At 46.7% G+C, this 20713-nt stretch overlaps 1 protein-coding gene across 1 annotated transcript in view; it reads left to right on the forward strand.

Moving 5' to 3' along the window:
• Nucleotides 1-5198, forward strand: part of LOC135830130 (uncharacterized) — a 12332-nt gene extending 7134 nt beyond the window's left edge. Inside the window, exons 5-6 of the mRNA XM_065342524.1 lie at nt 2563-2703; nt 4602-5198. Of these exons, the coding sequence (XP_065198596.1) occupies nt 2563-2703; nt 4602-4818 (358 nt within the window). The 3' untranslated portion in view covers nt 4819-5198. The remainder of the gene's footprint in view (nt 1-2562; nt 2704-4601) is intronic.
• The last annotated feature ends 15515 nt before the right edge of the window (nt 5199-20713 follow it).

The raw sequence follows: 20713 nt of genomic DNA on the forward strand, positions 1-20713 counted from the left end.
CAGTTTTAGGCGACTCAGCGCAACATGGAATACAAACTCAAACAAATAAACTTACTTGCAACAAAGAAATGCATCCGGAACAGTCTAGTCGACCGAGGAGAACAACAACAGCGACTCGCGTTGCACTGCACTTCGGTTTTTTTGCCGCGGAATTCAAATCGTGATTATCTCGACTTTTTCAAAAAAAGCTGTGGTCATATTTTAGCGCGCTCAGGCTCATGTTGTATTGATATAGTAGTAAATTGTGACAGCTTCAGAAGGAATGCGTTTTTGTGTTGAAAGACAATTGCATCAATCATTGCTGCTGAGAGTCTGCTGTGGCGAGCGCTTGTCCGCAATTCTCCCGGCAAAAGAGAATACTCGCTCTGACGACACCGACGTCGCTGGCATGCACAGGTACCGCTTGGCAAAGTACGCCAGGCGAGGAAAACGAGACTCATTGGCAGCCCATCAAGTGAGAGGATCACTCGCTCTACTCACAGGCCTCTCCCGAAGGTACGTCGCACCTCCGCAACTATGGACTCGTCTTCATTTGCTATTTCCTCACGGAGAAGGTCATTCAGGAAACAGTCTCGGTTTCGCAGGCGGCTCGGAGCTTGGTCCAGGCGGGATGACAGGTGAAGTGCCGATACTAGTACTAGCTTGCTCAACCAGCAGGTCCTTCAGCGCATCTTGCCCGTCTTCCTGGAGGAACTTCAAGTCCCTGAATCTTGAATCCAGGGCAGCAGCCAAGACAGCATTACTGGGGGTCCAGCGGAGAGAGGCCAAACCGAGATGTGATACTTGCCGCGAAACGTCTTTGGACACTGTCGACTGGCATGTCAATGTCATCCTCGTCACACCGCAAGCACCTTGTCTTCAGACCAACAAGGAGAGGGTTCAGCCATGAAATGGTGGAGTACGATTCGCCGCCCAGCGTGGTAGTGACTCGGTCCACTGACTTGAGAAAATCGAGGAGCTGCTCCGCCGTGGACCAGTGGTCAGCAGTCAGATCGAGGCCACGTCAGTCTTTGTCAGCCATGTCAGCCAATACTAACTGGAGGCTCACCTTCAGTTCCAGCAGGCGGTCCAACATGTAGTAGACCGAATTCCACCTAGTGGGGCAGTCTAGCTTGCACCAGGTGCTTGACAAGGCTGGCACCGGTTGCCTTCTGCTTTTGCTCTTGCTGGTCGGTTTTCAGCGCAGATTGCTTTAAATGCCCAATGAGATGGCAAAGCCCAGGCCAAAAGACTAAAGTACAGCGACCGGTCGACTATGACGAACTGCTTACTTGTCCATGACAAGCACTGCTTGCTACAGCGCAATCCAAGCTCAAGAACACAGTTATAGGTGGTAACTGACTATTTCTCGAGGTTGTGCGTGGCGGTTTGGGTGCACAAAGTACGACGTACAGACTGCACCCGTCCCGCGCGATGCACAAGCACACACGGCTTGAGCCAGGCCTGCATTGGTGGACCCATCGATCAGGCCTCACTTCCCTGTACATGTACGACACGCAGAGCAAGACGCTAGGCGCACTGCACCGTGAATCTGCATTTTACTGTATATCGCGCACGCTCAAAGTTCAAACGATTACCCGTTCGCTAACGGTATGCAGGATTAATGGGCGGATACGCGGCACACCCGTCTCACCCCTAAATCAATGATAGTGTCAATAGTGCGTCGGTGCTGAAACTTCTTTCGAGCCATACAGGAATATACATGTTTTAGATGGATGCAGGACTGCTCCCTAATCCGAACATTCTTCTTATCCGAACCTCCTGGAGACAGCCTGCGCTCCGAGGGGTGCAGATTGGATAGGATTGGATTGGTTTATTCAATGTTGATGAATAAACAGGCATGGACTCGGACTTTTTGTCTTTCTTTCTTTTTCTTTTTAAACAAACGGGCAGTGATGCGTTATTACATGAGATCAACTACAGGCACACAAATATAAGGGAAAGGAAAAGATTAACTGAGGAGAACAGAAAAATAGAGAAGTGTGTTAAGACAGCAGAAAAAAAGATTCACCCCGAAACTGGTGGACATCACACAACTGCATTGTAAATAAAAGAGGAAAGATTACATAATTATTTGATGTAAAAAAAAAAGAGAAGAAAACACATGAGAACGACTTTGGAGCAACTATCCACGACTGTAACAAGATGATAAACAGTCATGGATAGTTGCTGCATAAGTCGTTCTCATGTGTTTTCGTCTCTTTTTTTACAAATTTTATTACTGGCTCAGTATCCGGGTTAATTATTTGATCAGTGGATAATCGGCACTCTGCAGTGCGTTTCAAAAAATATAGACGCGTGATTTCAAAAAAACCGTTAGGCCAGCATCTATACCACATAAAATCTGTGATCACTTTGTGCATAAGCATTTGGAAATTGGGTGTTTAAATCTATATGAGAGCAACTGGAGGAGGGACCTGAGCAATATTCCAGAAAAAAATCTCGAAAAGCTCCAGCCAAATTTGAAATAATATCAAAAATACCAATGAAGCGTCTATATTTTTGAAATGGACTGTAATGTGGAAACTAACCATGGTTTGTTGTGCTCTTGCTGCTTCACAGATGCGTGGCCATGAATGTACCGCTGTTGGCTGATCGGGACTTTGTCGTTACTCACGTACCTCGCAAAACCCCCACCGAGTCCTACGTGATCAACAGGCAACTCGAGACGGATCTAGTGCCGAAGGTGCCCGGGCTAGTGAGGTGAGAGACAGAGACGAGCGTTGAAGAAAGAAGAGTTGACTTTCCGCTCAGTCATACCCTAATACAGTACCGTACCCGCACGATTTGTGCCCCTGAGGCACTCTTTTGTCAAAGTCCATCACAGATGGGGCACTATTCAAGAGAGGGCACTATTCAAGAGAGGGCACTAGTTTTTCAATGCTGGTACTTTTACGGCATACAGCATACAATAGAAAGGGCAATGAAACACAGAGCCTCGCCTTAACATGTAAACTATCACAGCTCAACCGAAACGGCAGCAAGACGTTTAAAGAACTGTGATTTTGATCCTGAAACCACCTGTGCAATTGACATGAACAAGAACGTTACTAAAAGAACACCAACCTTGCACATGCGCTTGGTTACAAGCCCAGGTAGGCCCCGGCGAATAATGCTAGCTTTACACGTACACCTACAGTCAAACCTCGTTAGGACGAACACTGACAAGGCGAACTTTCCTTTAGTACGAACTAGGTTGGCCAGGCATCATTATCAAGTCCAAAAATTCCGTTTACGACAAACTCTGTACTTTGAATGTTCGTGAAGACGAACTAATTTCAAGCGTAATTTGAACAAAATCAGTGTATAGTACGAACTTTTGGTCCCCGTGGGTACGCTAGCTCTAGTTTTTCCCGATAGTTGAAGCCTCTTGCAGTGCCAAAACATTTTACAAGGCGGATGTACTGTTATCATGAATTCCTTGCACATTGTACTTGCCTGTTGCTGGGTTATCTTATGAAAAAAATGTTTTACATTTGCCACAGCATGCACTTTCACATAAATACAGTCCATATGATATGCATATCAATATTTTTGCCAGATCTGGATAAGAAGAACTCCCGATAAGACAAACAAACTTGTTTGGTCCCTTGAAGTTCGTCCTAACGAGGTTTGACTGTAGCATATTTAGCACTTTCTGGAAACTAGCATTGCGCTAGCATATTCCGGCAAGTTTTGCGGAAAACTAGCATATTCTTGCGAAAATAGACTCGGATGGAGAGCCAATGAATAATTTATAGTAAAGAAAAGGACCTAGGAACTACGAGTTACGCTGTAATATCCAGTAACACCACCAGTTACTTGACAATCAGCTCATGCGATAACATTGCACACCACTGACCGACGGTACTGACGTTCCACAACTATCTGGCTATCAACTCTAGCAACTATTCAAGAGAGAGCTATATTTTTTTCACTGGCTCTTAGAGACTGGGGCACTATTCGAGATGGGCCACTATTCAAGAGAGGGCTCTAATCGCTCGACCACGGTGGAACGTTTTGAGGTAGCGCTCACACCGAACATTTCTCGTAGCAGTCACAGCTTGACTGCATAGACTAAGGCTTTAAGGGACGACGGCGGTCACCTACATGACAGCGCTAGGTTCGCCTCTCAGAATAATATCGCCCAAGAACAAAGGCCCGCCGACCACACTGCCATGGGGCACTGCGCAATCGCACCCTTTGGTGCTTGGTGTTTCGCCAGAGGCTGTGACACCTCTGTGCCCTAGGGCCAGATAGGTAACTGAGAAACCAAGTGTGCTGGCAAAAAATAAGAGTAAAGTCTTTTCACTGGTTCGAGGGAAAGACACAAACCGGAAAAGTCTGAGGAAAAATTGACTTTCACCACCAGGACTCGAACCAGGGACCCTCGCTTAAAGTCAAGTCTTAGTGAAAGATTCGTGCCTGTGTGTGTGTGTGTGTGTGTGTGTGTGTGTGTGTGTGTGTGTGTGTGTGTGTGTGTGTGTACGTGTGTGTGTGTGTGCATGTGGAGGAGAGGGGGGTGGGTGGTTTTTGTAATCTGTGCATCACACACATATACACATACACACACACGCGCATGCGCACACACACACACCCGTTCTTTTGTACTCTTTTTGTAGAGGCGAGTCGATATATTCCGGCTTCATCCTCCGCGATGTCGAAGGCGACGAAACTGCAGCGTCTATGTGCTACTTTCTTCAAGTGAACTTCAAGGTGCCCGTGCCAGCACATATGGTCAACTCCAAAGCTGCCGACAAACCAGTGGCCTTCATGAAGCGCCTTCAGGACTTCGTAACAAACGTGTACGCAGCTGAGCTGGCAGCTGCCAGCGGATAGGTCCCGGTGAATGTGAAATCATGTGAACGGCATTCATCGCCATGGAGACATCCACAACACATTCTACTGAACATCTGATGTACATCTACTTTTTTCAAATATAAATATTCTTCGATTGTTTTCCACATCCTCAGGATCAAGGCGCAGAAGTTCCTGGCCTGCGGATGCGGAAAACTCGGCCTCCGGGCTCCAGCCGAGTCTCACGCAAACCGTGATTTTTTTTAAATACTTTTTTCTATTATTTATTTTTGAACCCATAAAGTGGAACCAGAGCAAAAAAAGACAGCCCAAATTCGGCAAATAGAACAAGAGCAATACTAGCTGGGCATGTACATGCTACACATCTGCTGTTTTGAAATGTGTTTTTTTTTTTATAAAGAGGTTTGGATTTCTGCTATTCTTCCGCCACCCCTATACGTGCATTTAGGGTAGATAGATTTCAATACTAGCCAAGTGAAATGTATCAAGTTATTTACCGAACAATCATGTTACATGTATTTATAATCATAACAAATTCTGATTTCTTGTTCCGAATCTGAGAGCACCAGGATACGTTTTGTCTGACCACATGTCACAATGCCGAACAGTGTGAACAGTCAAGGCCAAGGACTTTTTGGTGATCGCTCTTCGCACAATCAGTCTCAGGAATAGCCCTTTCCCAAAGATGCCATAATTTTTCGCAACTTATGCTTTTCGCAACCATGCCAAAACAAGTGCGACCTCCTAAAATCGCATCCATATTTTCAGGAAAGGCTCAAAAGTTGCTAGCATCGCAACAAAAGTGAGAGAGTTCTTTTGCATAGAAAAGTAGCAGAACTGCGGCGACAGCAAACTCTATACAGTCGTCCCTCTCTAATCCAGCACCCTCGATAAACCGGCACAATTTTCAGTAGCCAAAATGTCCTCTTCGTGCATATTGGCAGCAGTAAATCCGATTTGTTAATCCAGCACCCTCCCTAATCCAGCAGATTTCCGTGGCACAAATGGTGCCGGATTATAGAGGGACCACTGTGCTCCTTCCTTCCTGCTGTAAACCACACCTTACATTGTACATGTATCTACAAGTAGACGGTATTCATCTTCCTTCACTTCAGTACACACTCGAAAGGGAATGCATATAAGGGCCGTCCATAATAATTATTCCCGTAGCTATGCAGAAGACGTTACTTCAGTAACGTCTGGCGCTAGCCAGGGTCCACACAGCTTTAATTTGGTATTTGTGTGTTTGTGTGTTTGTTTGTTTGTGTCACGCCTGGCGCTATCCCGTATCTGACGGCAAAAAATCATAGGGATGTCATAAATTTTTCAATTCTCCTATTCTTTTCAGGCATATCCTGGGATTCGAACCCGCACTATCGCCCTACATGCATTCCCCCATACACTTCGCATTCATACCCATTCTTCCAAGTTGCTTCACGTTATTATCTTGCGTTTGAAAGCCCTATTTGAATATTGCGGGCAGCTGTATGTGCCCAGCTGTGTTTGATGGTACGGTACGGTACGGGAGACGGTGTCGTATTACCCTCGATCGTACGAGGTGATTTGTAATAATTTTACATGAAAGTAAAAAAGGCTATCATTCCGTTGCCCTGGCGAGTTTTGAAGTGTGCATGGTCTCATTCTGTCACTATGTATGTCCTCTATCCACGTATGGACTTCTTGATCGAACACCACAAACATGAGAGACACAGTGTGGGGTTGCTTTGCATGCATTTTTTCACCCAGAAAAAGTGTGTACAAAATTTTACAAGTCAGTAAAATAGGGTCTAACATCAACAAATATGACCTGAATGTGTCAATAAGCTTTCAATGGGAAATCAAGATACATCTGAAGCAAGTCACATGCAGAGAAAGCAGACTGGTTTTGCAGGTTGCCCTACGTATTGGTTTCTGTACGTCGTCAACTGCGGTTCCAAACGGTAGGGTATCTTTGACCGCCTGCCGGCATTGTAGAGCATGAGAACGCAGACCTTATCTTGCTGCTCCATTTCTTTCAACTTGCAGTGCATCCCCTTACGTGAAATAACCACACTAAGCAAAATACCATCCATGATGCGCGCCGGCCGTCCCACGACAGGGTGCCTTCGTGCATCTGGGCCACAGTGCATTTAACCGGCACATACTGACAATGTTGGGGCTTCCATACTCTCCAAGACAAGTGCAGTGACTCCTTCACCTGATTCATAATACTTCTGTGTTGGAAGAAGACTGCAGACCACCCTCAATGGGTGCTCCGCCGTCAACCCCCAACATACATTCATGCCGCATTTCCTGAATTTGCACTTTGCCATCGTGAATCTCTACCAGCACTTCTGAGGTAGCAAGCTGAGCTTCATACGCAGCTAGCTCTACTGAACAGCTAATTATTAACCTGTATGCCATAAGCATCAGCAGCTTCGGACTTGGATTTGAATCACCTTTCATGATAGGTGAGTGAAAGACACCTTTTGTCAAAATTGCAGTTTCTGACCTTCACCTTTTTGGCTAATCTCTTCTTCAGCCCTGCTACTTTGACGGTGTGACAGACTAAATGCTGGCATCGGTGACCAGCCTAGGGTTTCCACCTGCCGTAGAATATGCTCGCTGGCTCTTGGACGTTCTTCAAGCATCCATTGAGGGATATTTTACCTCATTGACCACAAATTCACGAATTTCGATCCATGATTGACATCTCACAAGGCCGTGGAAGAAAACAATTCCGCTAAACGCTCCTGATGCTTACAAACTACATTACAATGGCAACTCACTTGTCTGTCGAACTAACAAAAACACTTCATGGGAAGAATGCAATCGTCCTCAACAGTGATATTTTACTTGATTTGTAAAATAATATGCCATGTAAAATTTTTACAAATCACCTCGTACCTGTCCCGTACCTATTCCCTACCGTACCGTGCCATCAAAGACGGCTGGCCACAATGCATATTCAGGTTACGTTTGGTTGGTCACATTCCCAAATGGGAATCACTTGGAATCACTCGGAATCATTCTCGCCCGTTTGGTTGGTCAAAAAAGTGCGTTAGGTTGGTCACATTCCACATGATTCCAGAATGGGAATCACTGAGAATGATTCTTTTTGGAGAATGATCATTCCACCTCACATGCTGGAATGAGCATTCTCATTCCGGAATCAAAAATGATAATGGCTGCCACGAGCCAAACAATGTAGCAACAGGTTCAAGTGCCTCAAATCATGCACTCAGAAGTACCATGACTCTCTCAAGGAAACTAGAGTCGGGTAAAAGAAAAGACAGCCGCCGTTCCACAACGACATCATGGAATTGTTACGTCAAGTGATTCCTTATTGATTCTGGCGCGTTAGTTTGGTCAGGTGATTCTTGCCGATTCCCATTCCAGAATGGTTGTCATTTACATTCTGAAAATGCCCAACCAAACGCAACCTCAAATAGGGCTTTCAAATGCAAGATCACGATGTGAAACAACTTGGAAGAATTAGTATGTATGCGAAGTGTATCGGGGGATGCATGCAGGGCGCGCGATAGTGCGGGTTCGAATGCCAGGTTATGTCTTAAAAAAAGGATTTTTTTAAAGAATTTATAACATCCCTATGCTTTTTTATCAAGGCAAAAAGCATAGCGTAGGGCCCTGAGCTTCCAAGTTCTCTCGTTATTCCCGTAGCTATGCAGAAGACGTTACTTCAGTAACGTCTGGCGCTAGCCAGGGTCCACACAGCTTTAATTTGGTATTTGTGTGTTTGTGTGTTTGTTTGTTTGTGTCACGCCTGGCGCTATCCCGTATCTGACGGCAAAAAATCATAGGGATGTCATAAATTTTTCAATTCTCCTATTCTTTTCAGGCATATCCTGGGATTCGAACCCGCACTATCGCCCTACATGCATTCCCCCATACACTTCGCATTCATACCCATTCTTCCAAGTTGCTTCACGGTATTATCTTGCGTTTGAAAGCCCTATTTGAATATTGCAGGCAGCTGTGTTTGATGGTACGGTCCGGGAGACGGTGTTGTATTACCCTCGATCGTACCTGTCCCGTACCTATCCCTACCGTACCGTACCATCAAAGACGGCTGGCCACAATGCATATTCAAATAGGGCTTTCAAATGCAAGATCATAATGTGAAGCAACTTGGAAGAATTGGTATGTATGCGAAGTGTATCGGGGGATGCATGCAGGGCGCGATAGTGCGGGTTCGAATCCCAGGATATGTCTTTAAAAAAGGATTTTTAAAGAATTTATAACATCCCTATGCTTTTTTTTGTCTAGGTCATCAAGGCAAAAAAGCATAGCGTAGGGCCCTGCGCTTCCAAGCTCTCTCGTTATCGATCTTTTACACGAAGAGAAAAAGTTTCGTATGGATGGGTGGGTCAATTGATCAAGCTTGCAAGGCCAAGGGGAGTTTCGTTTCGAAAAAATTGATATGTGGGACATCAAGGGTGTCCCGACAGTTCACAGAAACCCAATTCACAGAACGACAGTTCACTGAATGACATTTCGCAGACTACCTTTTTGACAGACAGCCCATTTCACAGGGTACCCAAATCACCGAAAGACAGGTCACAGAGCACTGTTTTCATCGACAGCCCATTTCACCGAATTTGATCAGGCATGCACTCAAAAATGCATTGTTTCGAAAGAAAGCAAAATATGAAGAATACGAGAGTATGCACGTGTGACATGGTCATTTACTATACACAGCAATGAACCCAAAATTATGCGCTACTCCACGGAGGAACTCTCTTGGTGGTCGCTGCTCGACGGACTGTAGCAGAGCCCTCAGCCGTTCCGCCTATTCGACAATAGTGAACGCCGGATTATGTGCTACTCCACGGAGGAACTCTCTTGGTGGTCGCTTGGTGGTCGCTGCTCGACGGACTGTAGCAGAGCCCTCAGCCGTTCATCACATTGCTGATATCTCTTCTTCCGCTTAGGACCAGAGTTTCCTGCCACAAGCCGCTCAAGCTCTCGTTCCGTGGTGGCCTGCTCCATTTTCAAACACTGGATAACCTTCCAAATAGTCGGGTGGTGGCAGGTGACTATCCATGCAAACCAACGATGCCATCCTTCTTGGGCGTTGTTTGTGCGGTCCTCTCCCATCAGAGTGCGGTCGTGTACGTTCCACAGCGCAATCGGGAACAGTGGTGTCCGCCGTTGCCCATTTGGGCGGAGCGTTCCAATGTACGAATGCTCGAAGTAGGTGAGGATCGCCTCGGCGTCGTCGGGGAAATTATCCTCCACTGCTTCGAAGTAAGTGCCACGTCCCCAGTTGGTACGAAAGCCAACGCTGGCAGCATTCGCAGGGCCACTGAAAATTGTGAATCCTGTGCGTAGCGCTCTTGGAGTCCGTTTGACTGGGCACGACGATCAGTGTTCTGGGTGAGATGAAAGAAGCAGCCTGTGCACTTAAGGGGGGACGGGAGGTTCAGAGGGTCAAAAAATGAATTTCTGAGTTTTGAACTTTTTGCTATGGAATCTTGTCTTAGGATATTTGAAGCGCCAGAATTTCAAATTTGAGCGTAATCGGTTTAGTAGAAGTGGAGTTATGAGCTAAAGTATGTCGAGATAAATTTCAAATGTAAATACTCAAATGTTTACAATTGCCTAATTTTGTGACTTTGGTTTAGTCCAAAATCAAGCGTTTTTGATTCAACTTCGCCAGGTAAGCGACCCTGGCTTCTGTTTTTGTAGTCATGGAGAGCTGCCACGTGCTTCCTTGATCGCGTATGACGTTCTGCAGCGCCACGACGCCCACGCGAAGGAAAAAATCTTTGTTTTTTTGTTTGTGATCGTGAAAGTGAACAATTAAATTATTTTACATGGGGAACCGAAAGAGAAGCACCAGCAGCTCTGGAAGTGGCCATAGGAGGAAGAAAGGGAGATACTACGCCCCAAAGCAGTCAAGCTCTGTACCAGTTGTGGAAGAAGGCACCGTTGAAGCGGCGCAGAGCGCTTCCTCTCGGAAGATTTCGTCGAGGCCAAAATGGCTTAGTGATAATTATGGTCATGGAATTTGAATCTGAGCTTGTGTGCTCGAGTGACAGTGATTCAGACGAGTCGTCCAGTGATAGCTGCCAGGAGTATGATGATGATGCATTCTATCCTGATGTTGAGGAGTCTGTCTCTGGCTACAAGATCGTGGATTTACAGTGTCTCCAGGAACTGATGGATCAATTTACTGTCTGTAGGAAGTGCACGAAGGGAGACATGATCGTCAGTAACTGTCATGACACTGGACTTGGATCGACCCTGCGACTTCAATGCGCTTTGTGTGGACACAGTGGAAGTACGTCTCTGAGCAAGAAAATTTGCAGGAGCTATGATCTGAATTGACGATCTGTACTGGCGATGCGATGCATTGGACGTGGCCATGGTGGACTCCGAAAGTTTTGCGGCGTAATGAATTTTCCTGCTCCTGTAACGGAGAAAGCGTACCGCAGCCACCAGGAAGTTGTCCTTGCTGCAGCCGTAAAGCTAGCTGAAACTGACATGGTTCAATCCGCAGCTGAGTTGCGTGCCATGACAGATTCCACCCACGTCGCAGTGACGTTCGACGGCACTTGGATGCGCAGGGGATATTCGTCGCTGTATGGTGTGTTCGCGTGCATCTCCTTCCAGAGCGGCCGTGTACTGGACATCACAGTGAAGGGTCGATACTGTCACGAATGTAAGATCTGGACTGAGAAGAAGCGAAGTGGTGCAATCACGGAGGAAGCCTTTTCAACCTGGCTGGATAATCACAAGTGCAGCATAAACACAGCGGCATCTGCACCCGGTATGGAGAGTGAAGCTGCGTGCGATATTTGGCAGCGGTCTGTGGGCACACGCGGAGGCCTCATAAGAACCCTCTCCCAAAGGCTGTGTTCGAAGTCGTGAAGCCCATCTACATGCAGCTGTCCGAACGAAGTCTGCTGGAGCGCTGCCAGATGGGTGCAACGCAGAATGCGAACGAGTCGTTCAACAACGTCATTTGGAGAATGCGTCCGAAGGAAGGCTTCTGCTCCGTCGACACCGTTCAGCTGGCAAGTAGTTTGGCAGTGCTCAACTTCAACAACGGCGCTATCACCTTGCTCAGTGTGCTGAAAGAGTGTGGATGCATTGATGGCAATCACACGAAGGCAGCGCTTGAGCTAGAAGACCAATGGCGTGTGAAGAAGTCCCTCCGCAAGTCATCAGCACTGGAAAAGGAGAGCAGGAAAAGGAGAAGGAGGCAGAGGAAAGGCTGGGAGGAGACCACTATTGAGAAAGAGGGCACTACATATGACAAAGGTGGTTTCTGAATGGCAACTTCAGGTCAGATATGTGAAAATATTTCAGTAGCACTCCACTATCAGTCCTTTTTATGTAATTTTTAGGTGCATTTTTCACTGATTTTAGGGGTATTATGGGCACTCCGCGCAGTTTTTTAGAAATGCTGTACATATCTTGTATGTAAAAGTATATATTTTCTGGTTCTGTACGGTCCATTCTAGATCCGTTGCCTTCTTAGGACACAAGATCTTCTGTTAGAAACAAAATAATGGACCTTGAACTTCAGTCAAGTTATCTTGCGCACGTGCATTGTTATTTCAAGGCTGCAGTGGCACACCATGGGAACTGTAATCGCATTGTGCTTAGGCAACAGCCCTAGCCCCTTGGTACCTGATCATTTTGCAGTGTTATGTGTTTATCTTCAAGTGACCGTGTTTGAGAAAAACTGCGCAGAAATCATGCCCGGCTATCGCATTTTTTTCCAAAATTGCTTTCCTGCATTTCTCCATGATACCAGTATACTTTCCACAGTTCTTGGTTGCAATGTCGTCAGTGGATGTCAAGGAACATATACTGAAAATTTGAAGGAATTCTGATGTTTGAGTGCTGAGATTCAAGCGAATTTATAACGGGCACTGCAATATGGCCAGCGAACCTCCCGTCCCCCCTTAATTTAATTATCCGGGGAATTTCAGTCTAAATGCGTTGATGTAACCTCTGGCGTGGTTATGATTGTTGGTCACGCTGAAACTTACCCGTCCTGCCGAAGATCGAGCCGCATTTTCCCACTTTTGTCCACTCTCGGCGAAATGGGCTGTCTGTGAATAAGTCAGTCTGTGAACTGGGTTTTCGTTGAATTGGGTGTCGGTGAATAGTGCATTCTGTGAGACTGGCACTCTGTGAAGTGTCATTCTGTGAGTTGGGAATCTGTGAAACGTCACTCGGTGAAATTGGATTCTGCGAACTGTCGCATAACCAAGGCATCCTTGCTGTCAAGTCAATCTATTTTTTCGTTCAGGGGCGGGGGGTGGGTGGGTGGGGGAGGGTCCTAACTAAACTTTTTCGTTTCGTGAAAATTATCGATAATGTGCCCGATAGCTAGCCCTTTCCCAAAGATGCCATAATTTTTCGCAACTTATGCTTTTCGCAACCGTGCCAAAACAAGTGCTAGTTGCTGAAATCGCATCCATATTTTCAGAAAAAGCTCCAAAATTGCTAATATCGCAACCTAGAATTGGAGAGTTCTTGTGCAAAAACCTACGAAAAAGGGAGCAGAAATAGCAGAAGTGCATCTACACCCCTTCCTGCCGCGAACCACCACTTTACACAGTGCCAGTAGCCTGTTGCATGTATCCTACATGGACATCATTCCAGTGCAAGGAACAGGGAACTATTACTTCAGTGCACATTATCACAACTACCGTTGATCTACTGTTTCTCTGAAATCAGTCTGAAGGCAGGCGAGAAATGAGCGAGAACGAGTATGCATTTGTCCGACATGTAGTCGGTGAGTCTGTGACTTGACCTTCTGTGTGTCTAAAATGGTTGTTCCTAATCGATTTTCTTGAGACTATCATCAGGGAAAAATCGTCTCACAATAGCGGAGGCTATACGGAGAAACAAACTACTTATAGGTTATAGGATAGTGGGAAGTATACAAGGTGAGGTGTGAAAAGAAAAAAAGAAAGTGGGAGAGAAGACGAAAGAATTTAGAAGAAAAGATATGAGAGTGTTCCGACGGTGTGAGCTACTACAAAAGGTGAGTGAAATGAAGGCGTGGAAGCAGGTGAATGTGATAGAGTGAGGAACTGTGAGGTGTAGGTGCATGCGAATGAATACGTGTGTGAATGCTAGGTGAAGTGTCTCAGTTTAGTGACATTTTCTTTCTGAATGCATAGATTAGGATTGTGTTTACGGATGAAAACAGCTTCTAATACCTTAAGTTCACGAAACCTACCAGCACGGCACAAAACAGTGAAGCATGAATCGTCATACACTGAGCGGCATTGGCTACTAGACAAGAGGTGCACGTATTCATTCGCATGCACCTACACCTCACAGTTCCTCACTCTATCACATTCACCTGCTTCCACGCCTTCATTTCACTCACCTTTTGTAGTAGCTCACACCGTCGGAACACTTTCACATCTTTTCTTCTAATTTCTTTCGTCTTCTCTCCTACTTTCTTTTTTTTCTTTTCACACCTCACCTTGTATACTTCCCACTATCCTATAACCTATAAGTAGTTTGTTTCTCCGTATAGCCTCTATTGTGAGACGATTTTTCCCTGATGATAGTCTCAAGAAAATCGATTAGGAACAACCATTTTAGATACATGTATTCTCATTCATCATTTTGTAATGTCCGCTTCACTTATACTATTAATCGCATTAACGAAATAATTTCGTTATGGGGTGGGAGGGGGTTGACCAATTTCGTTTCAGAAAACATTGATACATGTGCATGCCCATAGGAGCAGTTACACACTTGCAACTTTTGTTGTATTATGCATGCATATGTCAAACTTTTTTTATTATTATTATTATTATTCGTTAAGTGCTGTCGCAGTTTTTCCTGTTATTACCTTAGTGCTAGGATTATCATTTTCATAGGTGTTGTTTCTTCTCACTCCATTTCTCTTTATTATTATTATTATTATTATTATTATCAAATCTTTGATAGGGCAATCCCCACAGGCCTAAGGCCTTTACGTTCTGAGGGGGAGGGAGGGAGGGGTTGGGTCTAAACTAAAATAATTCGTTTGGTGAAAAGCGTTCGATAATTACGGACGGCCCCTAAGGTTGCGGAAAAGTTGCGAAATAGTTCGCGAAAATCTTTATCTTTATAGTCTTTATTCCTTTATTCCACGATGACGTGACGCCAATAAGGCGGGGGGGGGGGTTAAGGATGATTGATGAGTGCGATAGAACTGGCACTAGCCAGAAACAGCCAGATGGAAATTAAAGGGGAAGTTAAGGCAAAAATCAAAATTTCACCAGTTGTAGTCTTCGGGGTGCTGAGTCGAATGGTCTTGGTCCGAGAAAGCCGAGACGCTCCCTTCTTACTTGAATCCCAATCGAACTCGCGCACTTCCACCGAAACTGGGTGACTGCGCCCTAAGAGATGGGGATTTGTATGCAAAATGTCACTAAAAGCGCCATTTCGTTCTTATAAAAGCACGGATGACCGCGATTGGCCCATAATTATGTTGTAGTCTTTTGGACGCTGAGTCGACTGGTTTTGGTCCGAAAAGGCTGCGATGCAGCGTTCCTCCTTTATTCCCAATCGAACATGGTTGAACAAGCGGTCACGTGCTCCTGCGTACACCAGTCACATGGTCACCACGCCAGCTAGCAGGCGACAACTTTCACACCAAGGTTCAACTCGAGTTCAACTCGAGTGACAGGAGTGCACCCAAAAAAGGTCAAACAGGCTAGTAAATAATTGTACCCTGCAGGCACGGTGACCAGGTGACTGGTGTACGCAGGAGCACGTGACCGCTTGTTCAACCATGTTCGATTGGGAATAAAGGAGGAACGCTGCATCGCAGCCTTTTCGGACCAAAACCAGTCGGCTCAGCGTCCAAAAGACTACAACAGATGGGCCAATCGCGGTCATCCGTGCTTTTATAAGAACGAAATGGCGCTTTTAGTGACATTTTGCATACAAATCCCCATCTCGTAGGGCGCGGTCACCCAGTTTCGGTGGAAGTGCGCGAGTTCGATTGGGATTAAAGTAGGAAGGGAGCGTCTCAGCTTCCTCGGACCACGACCATTCGACTCAGCACCCCGAAGACTACAACTGGTGAAATTTTGATTTTTGCCTTAACTTCCCCTTTAACCGGGGAGGCAAGAAGCAATGGATCATGAAAACAAAGGGGGCAATAACGTTAGCACGGGTGATCGAGATGGTTAAGTAGACGTTCGAGATAATAATATTATCAGAAACCAGGAGATGCGCGGAGCAGGAACAGGTACTGCTCAAAAGAAGACTGGATGCGTTGTTTCGGAAAGAATTTCTACGAGGATGGGTTGTGATGTCGATAGGGAGTGAGTTGTAGAGGGTGAAGGCAATGTTGATGGGGGAATCTCGGTGCCTGTTTGCGTGGGCGTGTCCGATGGAGTAGGTCCTTGTCTGTCGAAGGGTGTAAGGTTGATGTTGACGACTTGACGTTGTGGTGCAAGGTGTGTATGGGGGGGGGGGGGAATGAAGAAAGTTGCGAAGGTTGCGATTTCTTCCTAAACAACGAAACGTTGTGAAAAAAGTGGCGAGATAGCTCCCTAACGTATCTACCATTGACCTACTGTTTCTCTTAGAAATGAGTCTGAAACTGCAGTGAAAGTACGCGTGAAAGTACGCGAGAAACGTGCGTGTATACGTGTATCTAGCGAACGCTCCTTGGACGCTTTCCATAGAAGGCAACTCAGGTCACTTCTCGGCATCACATGACCACAGAAGATTAGTAATTTTGGCGTTGTATGCCCGATGTGGAGTGGAGCCGGTGTCGGACTTGATCCGAAATTCACGCTGGAGTCTATTCGGCATGTGCTTCGCCTGGGTAAGGACACGCCAGCACGATTGAGCATGGAGCAATACTTTCAGGCACCCGAGGGGAGGTACCGTGGGAGGCCGAGAGTGACACTACCAATAAAGCTCCACACCGATCTGTCCCAGTCGAACAATGGGCACCTGCGGAGTGTTGAGGACTTGCGCCGTCTGGAGCGGATTGCTGTGGGCCGTCCAGCATGGAACGCGCTGGTGAAGAGTGTTTGTGCACACCCTCGTCACGAGTAGAAACAGCCATGGCACCCTTATAAACTCATAACAACCATTCTATAATAATATTACTATTTGAATCTTTTAATAACTATCTGGTAACTCAACCTCATACGTATAATTATCTGGCCACCCATTGACCATGATGCTACATGAGGAGACAATAGTGATGACATTTTTCCAATGAGACCAATTTTATGACGCTCCATGTTACTGTAGGACTAACTTCGATCATTGGTTTTGTAGAGCCCCATTCTCTAGGAGCTGTCTACATCTGCTTTGTTTCAATGATATAAATAAAATCATTCTTCCCAAATTTAAATCATTGTCTAAGTCTCTCTTCATGTTCCGAACTGCTATTCTATGGAACTGTTTACCCCCCAGTCTAACATCGGAAGCCTCGCTCTATAAGTTCAAAGCTGCCCTCAGGAAATTTACAGCTGACTATGCTTATGCAATCAACGGAATTCCGCCACCTTGCAGTTGATTTTCCCCATTTCTCTCCTTATCAATCCCTACTTCTCTTTGTACATACATCTACATCTACTGTTCTTTCAATCAAATGAACCCCTCGATAGGCACATTGCCTTTGGGTCATTTCATAATAATAATAATAATAATAATGTCCAGCATAAGCGAAAGTGTGGATCAAGCATAACTGCTTGGTTGACGCTGCCGCGGGAATGCGTATAATAATAATAATACGTGTATATGTGTATGCATTTGTCCGACATATCGATTATGATTGTAGTCTTTGACTTGACCTTTTGACCCCATGCCATGGGGCCGGGCCAAGGCTGTGGAAGGGTTGAGACATAGTTCGCGAAAATGAAGAAAGTTGCGAAGGTTGCGATTTTTTACAAAACAACGACAAGTTGCGAAAAAAGTGGCGAGCATCTTTGGGAAAGGGCTACTCGGGAATGGCAATGAATAGCTCTGGGGAGTTCGATGCCCACTCTCTGAGGTTCATGGAAGCTGACGCAAATATCCCCTTGGCGTGCGAATAGAAGTGCTGACCTTCTTCAACATTGGCCTTACCGGGCTATGATGACAATTGTCAACATAAGTGTTTCTCAAGATCACATCGGCTTCGAAGACTGCCTGATTTCTCCAAACGGCCGCCGCCCGGTGCTGTATGGCAGCTCCAGGGAGAAAGGGACTGCTGACTACACCGAAAGGCACACGACAAAAAAGAACAACTCACGGTTCGCGTCAGACTCGGCTAGAGGCCGAGTTTTCCGCATCCGTAGGAACGCCACCACCCTTTAAGGATCAAGGCGCAATAAAAATTTCACGGTTCGCGTGAGACTCGGCTGGAAGCCACCACCCTCTAGGATCAAGGCGCAGATGCAGCACCTAAACGGTGGGAGGTGAGTAGATCAGACCCACCACCAAGTGGTCAAAGACCGATAATCTCATTAGCTGCACCCATGTTACCCTCGTGCCAGGCCACGAGTTCCCAATTAACTGTGGGTCGCAGCACGGCTGGAAAAATTCCTTCCACTTCCAAGCAGGACTTGAACCCGGTACATGTACCCTCTGTTTCTCAATCATGGTCTCAATCATGGTCTCAGACCATCCCACTATGCCTGCCTGCAAGGCGCAAATGCAGCTCCTAACGCGGTGGGAGGTGAGTAGATCAGCTCACCAGCAAGTGGTCAAAGACCGAAATCCCATTCACTGCATCCATGTTTTCCTCCCACGACAAAAGCGGTCGATTCTCAGGTTGTCATAAGACGAAGGAGCATCATCATCACGAATCCATAGAAACGAGTACCGGTGCGAGCATTTGTGTGCGGGCCAACTGAACGCAGTAGAAACAGTGATTGAAGGAGGGGGCAAGCAATTGATGACAAGCAGCTAGCAGCGATAGACCAAAACGTGCACAGTTTCTCAAACGCATACAGATGACATCGTTGTAGAACTACAATAATCATGCAGCTGGGGTCAGCAGGCGATTTGCTGTTGATTCCTGTCTGTGTTTCACTGTTTTGGCTGTACCGACGTCGTGCCGTGATGCAGGGCGCATTGGCTATGCAGATGCATATGAGTAGATTTCACTAGCATTGCATACCTGCCATGGGACAACACCTATAGTGAATAAGACCACACAACCCCGACTATAGCCCCAGTCTCCTGATGATTGCTTTTCAGCATGAAACTCGTGAGTAGAGACATTTGATCACTTTTTTGTTCCACCGGATTTTCGTGTGTATGAGTAGATTTCGAAATCTTTTACTATGCCGAGCTGAAAGGATCATCTTGCCATGACCCGGAGAGTAAACTCTCTTACTCCACTATCCCGCTAGTAGTCGTCCAGGATCGTCTCCCATCTGCCCTGCTGCGCAACCTTCCCGCGCAGAAGGGAATGCAGGCATTCAAGGAAGGCGCCTACAAGTCTCTCCGCAGTCGAGACTGGCGCTCAGCCAGAAATGCCCTCTGAACCCTCCCTGAACACCCTCTCCGCTTGCACTCTGGCTCCCCCTTTTTACTCTATAATATGAATTGTATCATCTTTCCATTGTTCACCCTCTATACAAAACGTACTCCCCTACCCTCCCCCCCCCCCCCCCCCCTCCTCTGTGCCTACTCCTCCCCACCTTTTGGTGCAGTGAAGTGTCGCTGAAGCCGAGACCTCAGGTCGGCGGAGATGCTCCAGTTTCACCACCACAGTTGCGTCTGCCGCCACCTCTATCATAGTTCATACCCTATTCTGTGCTCGAGGTTCGTGGTGTCTCGTAAAGAAAACAAAAACGGACCTGTGGCTCCGTCCATGCCACAGCCTAGCACAGCTACAGGTGATCTTCTTCTTTTTCTTCTTCTTCGGCAACTACAGGTCATAATAAATATGAAAATGACTGTGAAAGATCAGTTTCTCCAGTTGCAAGAACTGAATAGCTTCTGATGGTTGTGTGAGAATTGCCTCCTTGTCGTCCCTGACTGACGTGAAGGCACATAGACTGTAGCTGCTCGCCTGCTGTGTCTGGCAAGGCACGCTAGCAGGAGGTGGGCAGCATCGTCAACTGTTCCAGGACAGTGAGTGCAATCGGGTGAAGGTGCAGCCTCAATCTGGAACAAGCATATCCTGTCGCGGACATGGAAACCCAGTCGATTGACCACGATTGACCGGGGCCGGCGCCCTCAGCGCGTACAGAACGGACCGGTGCATGCCGTGCACAGTCATGTTGATCCGATGCGACCAGAACTGCAACAGCGCAGAATGCATGTGCGTACTGCTTATCCACGGCTGCATGGCCCGCGCCCTGGGGCCGCTAGACGTGCGACCGGATTTCCATGTCCACCACAGTACGTACGTGTTCAGCAGGCTGCAGTGGCCAGTGAGGTGCTGATTGAGGATAGTGGTCTCATGCCGGGACGGAGTGCTGCGGAACTTGCTGGTGTTGAGCAATGGCCGGGCCGGGCGGTATGCGGTTGCAGACCGAAATGAAGCCTTGGCAGCTTACAGGTGATCGCGGACTCCTGTTGAGCATAGTGCAGGGAAAGCCTCAGTCATCGAGCCGAAGTTCACTATGAACACAATCGAAGTGCGCGCTTCTAGAGCACAACGAAGTGGCAAGAGAGGGGGAGAACTTGCACCAGGAGATAAGTAGCGGATTTGCCCCCATATCTACCGGTAACTTGACGAAGGTCCCCTCTGCTCACAACCGTACAATGGCGTTTGTCGTCACATCATATTGACTATTGTAGTCCTGTCGAAATTTCAAACACAGTCCGAGATGAAGAGTCCGAATCGCAAGAACACGACTTGTCCGCAAACCCTGACGCCATTTCACTTTACGCTCCATAGCGCGAGGGGCTAGTGCGGTGACCACCATCACTGGACTGCATGCAGTATAGCGGTCGGTTCCAAGTGAAATCCGATTGAGGGTAG

This window comes from Sycon ciliatum, chromosome 13 (genome assembly GCF_964019385.1).
Source record: "Sycon ciliatum chromosome 13, ocSycCili1.1, whole genome shotgun sequence".
Lineage (NCBI taxonomy): Eukaryota > Metazoa > Porifera > Calcarea > Leucosolenida > Sycettidae > Sycon > Sycon ciliatum.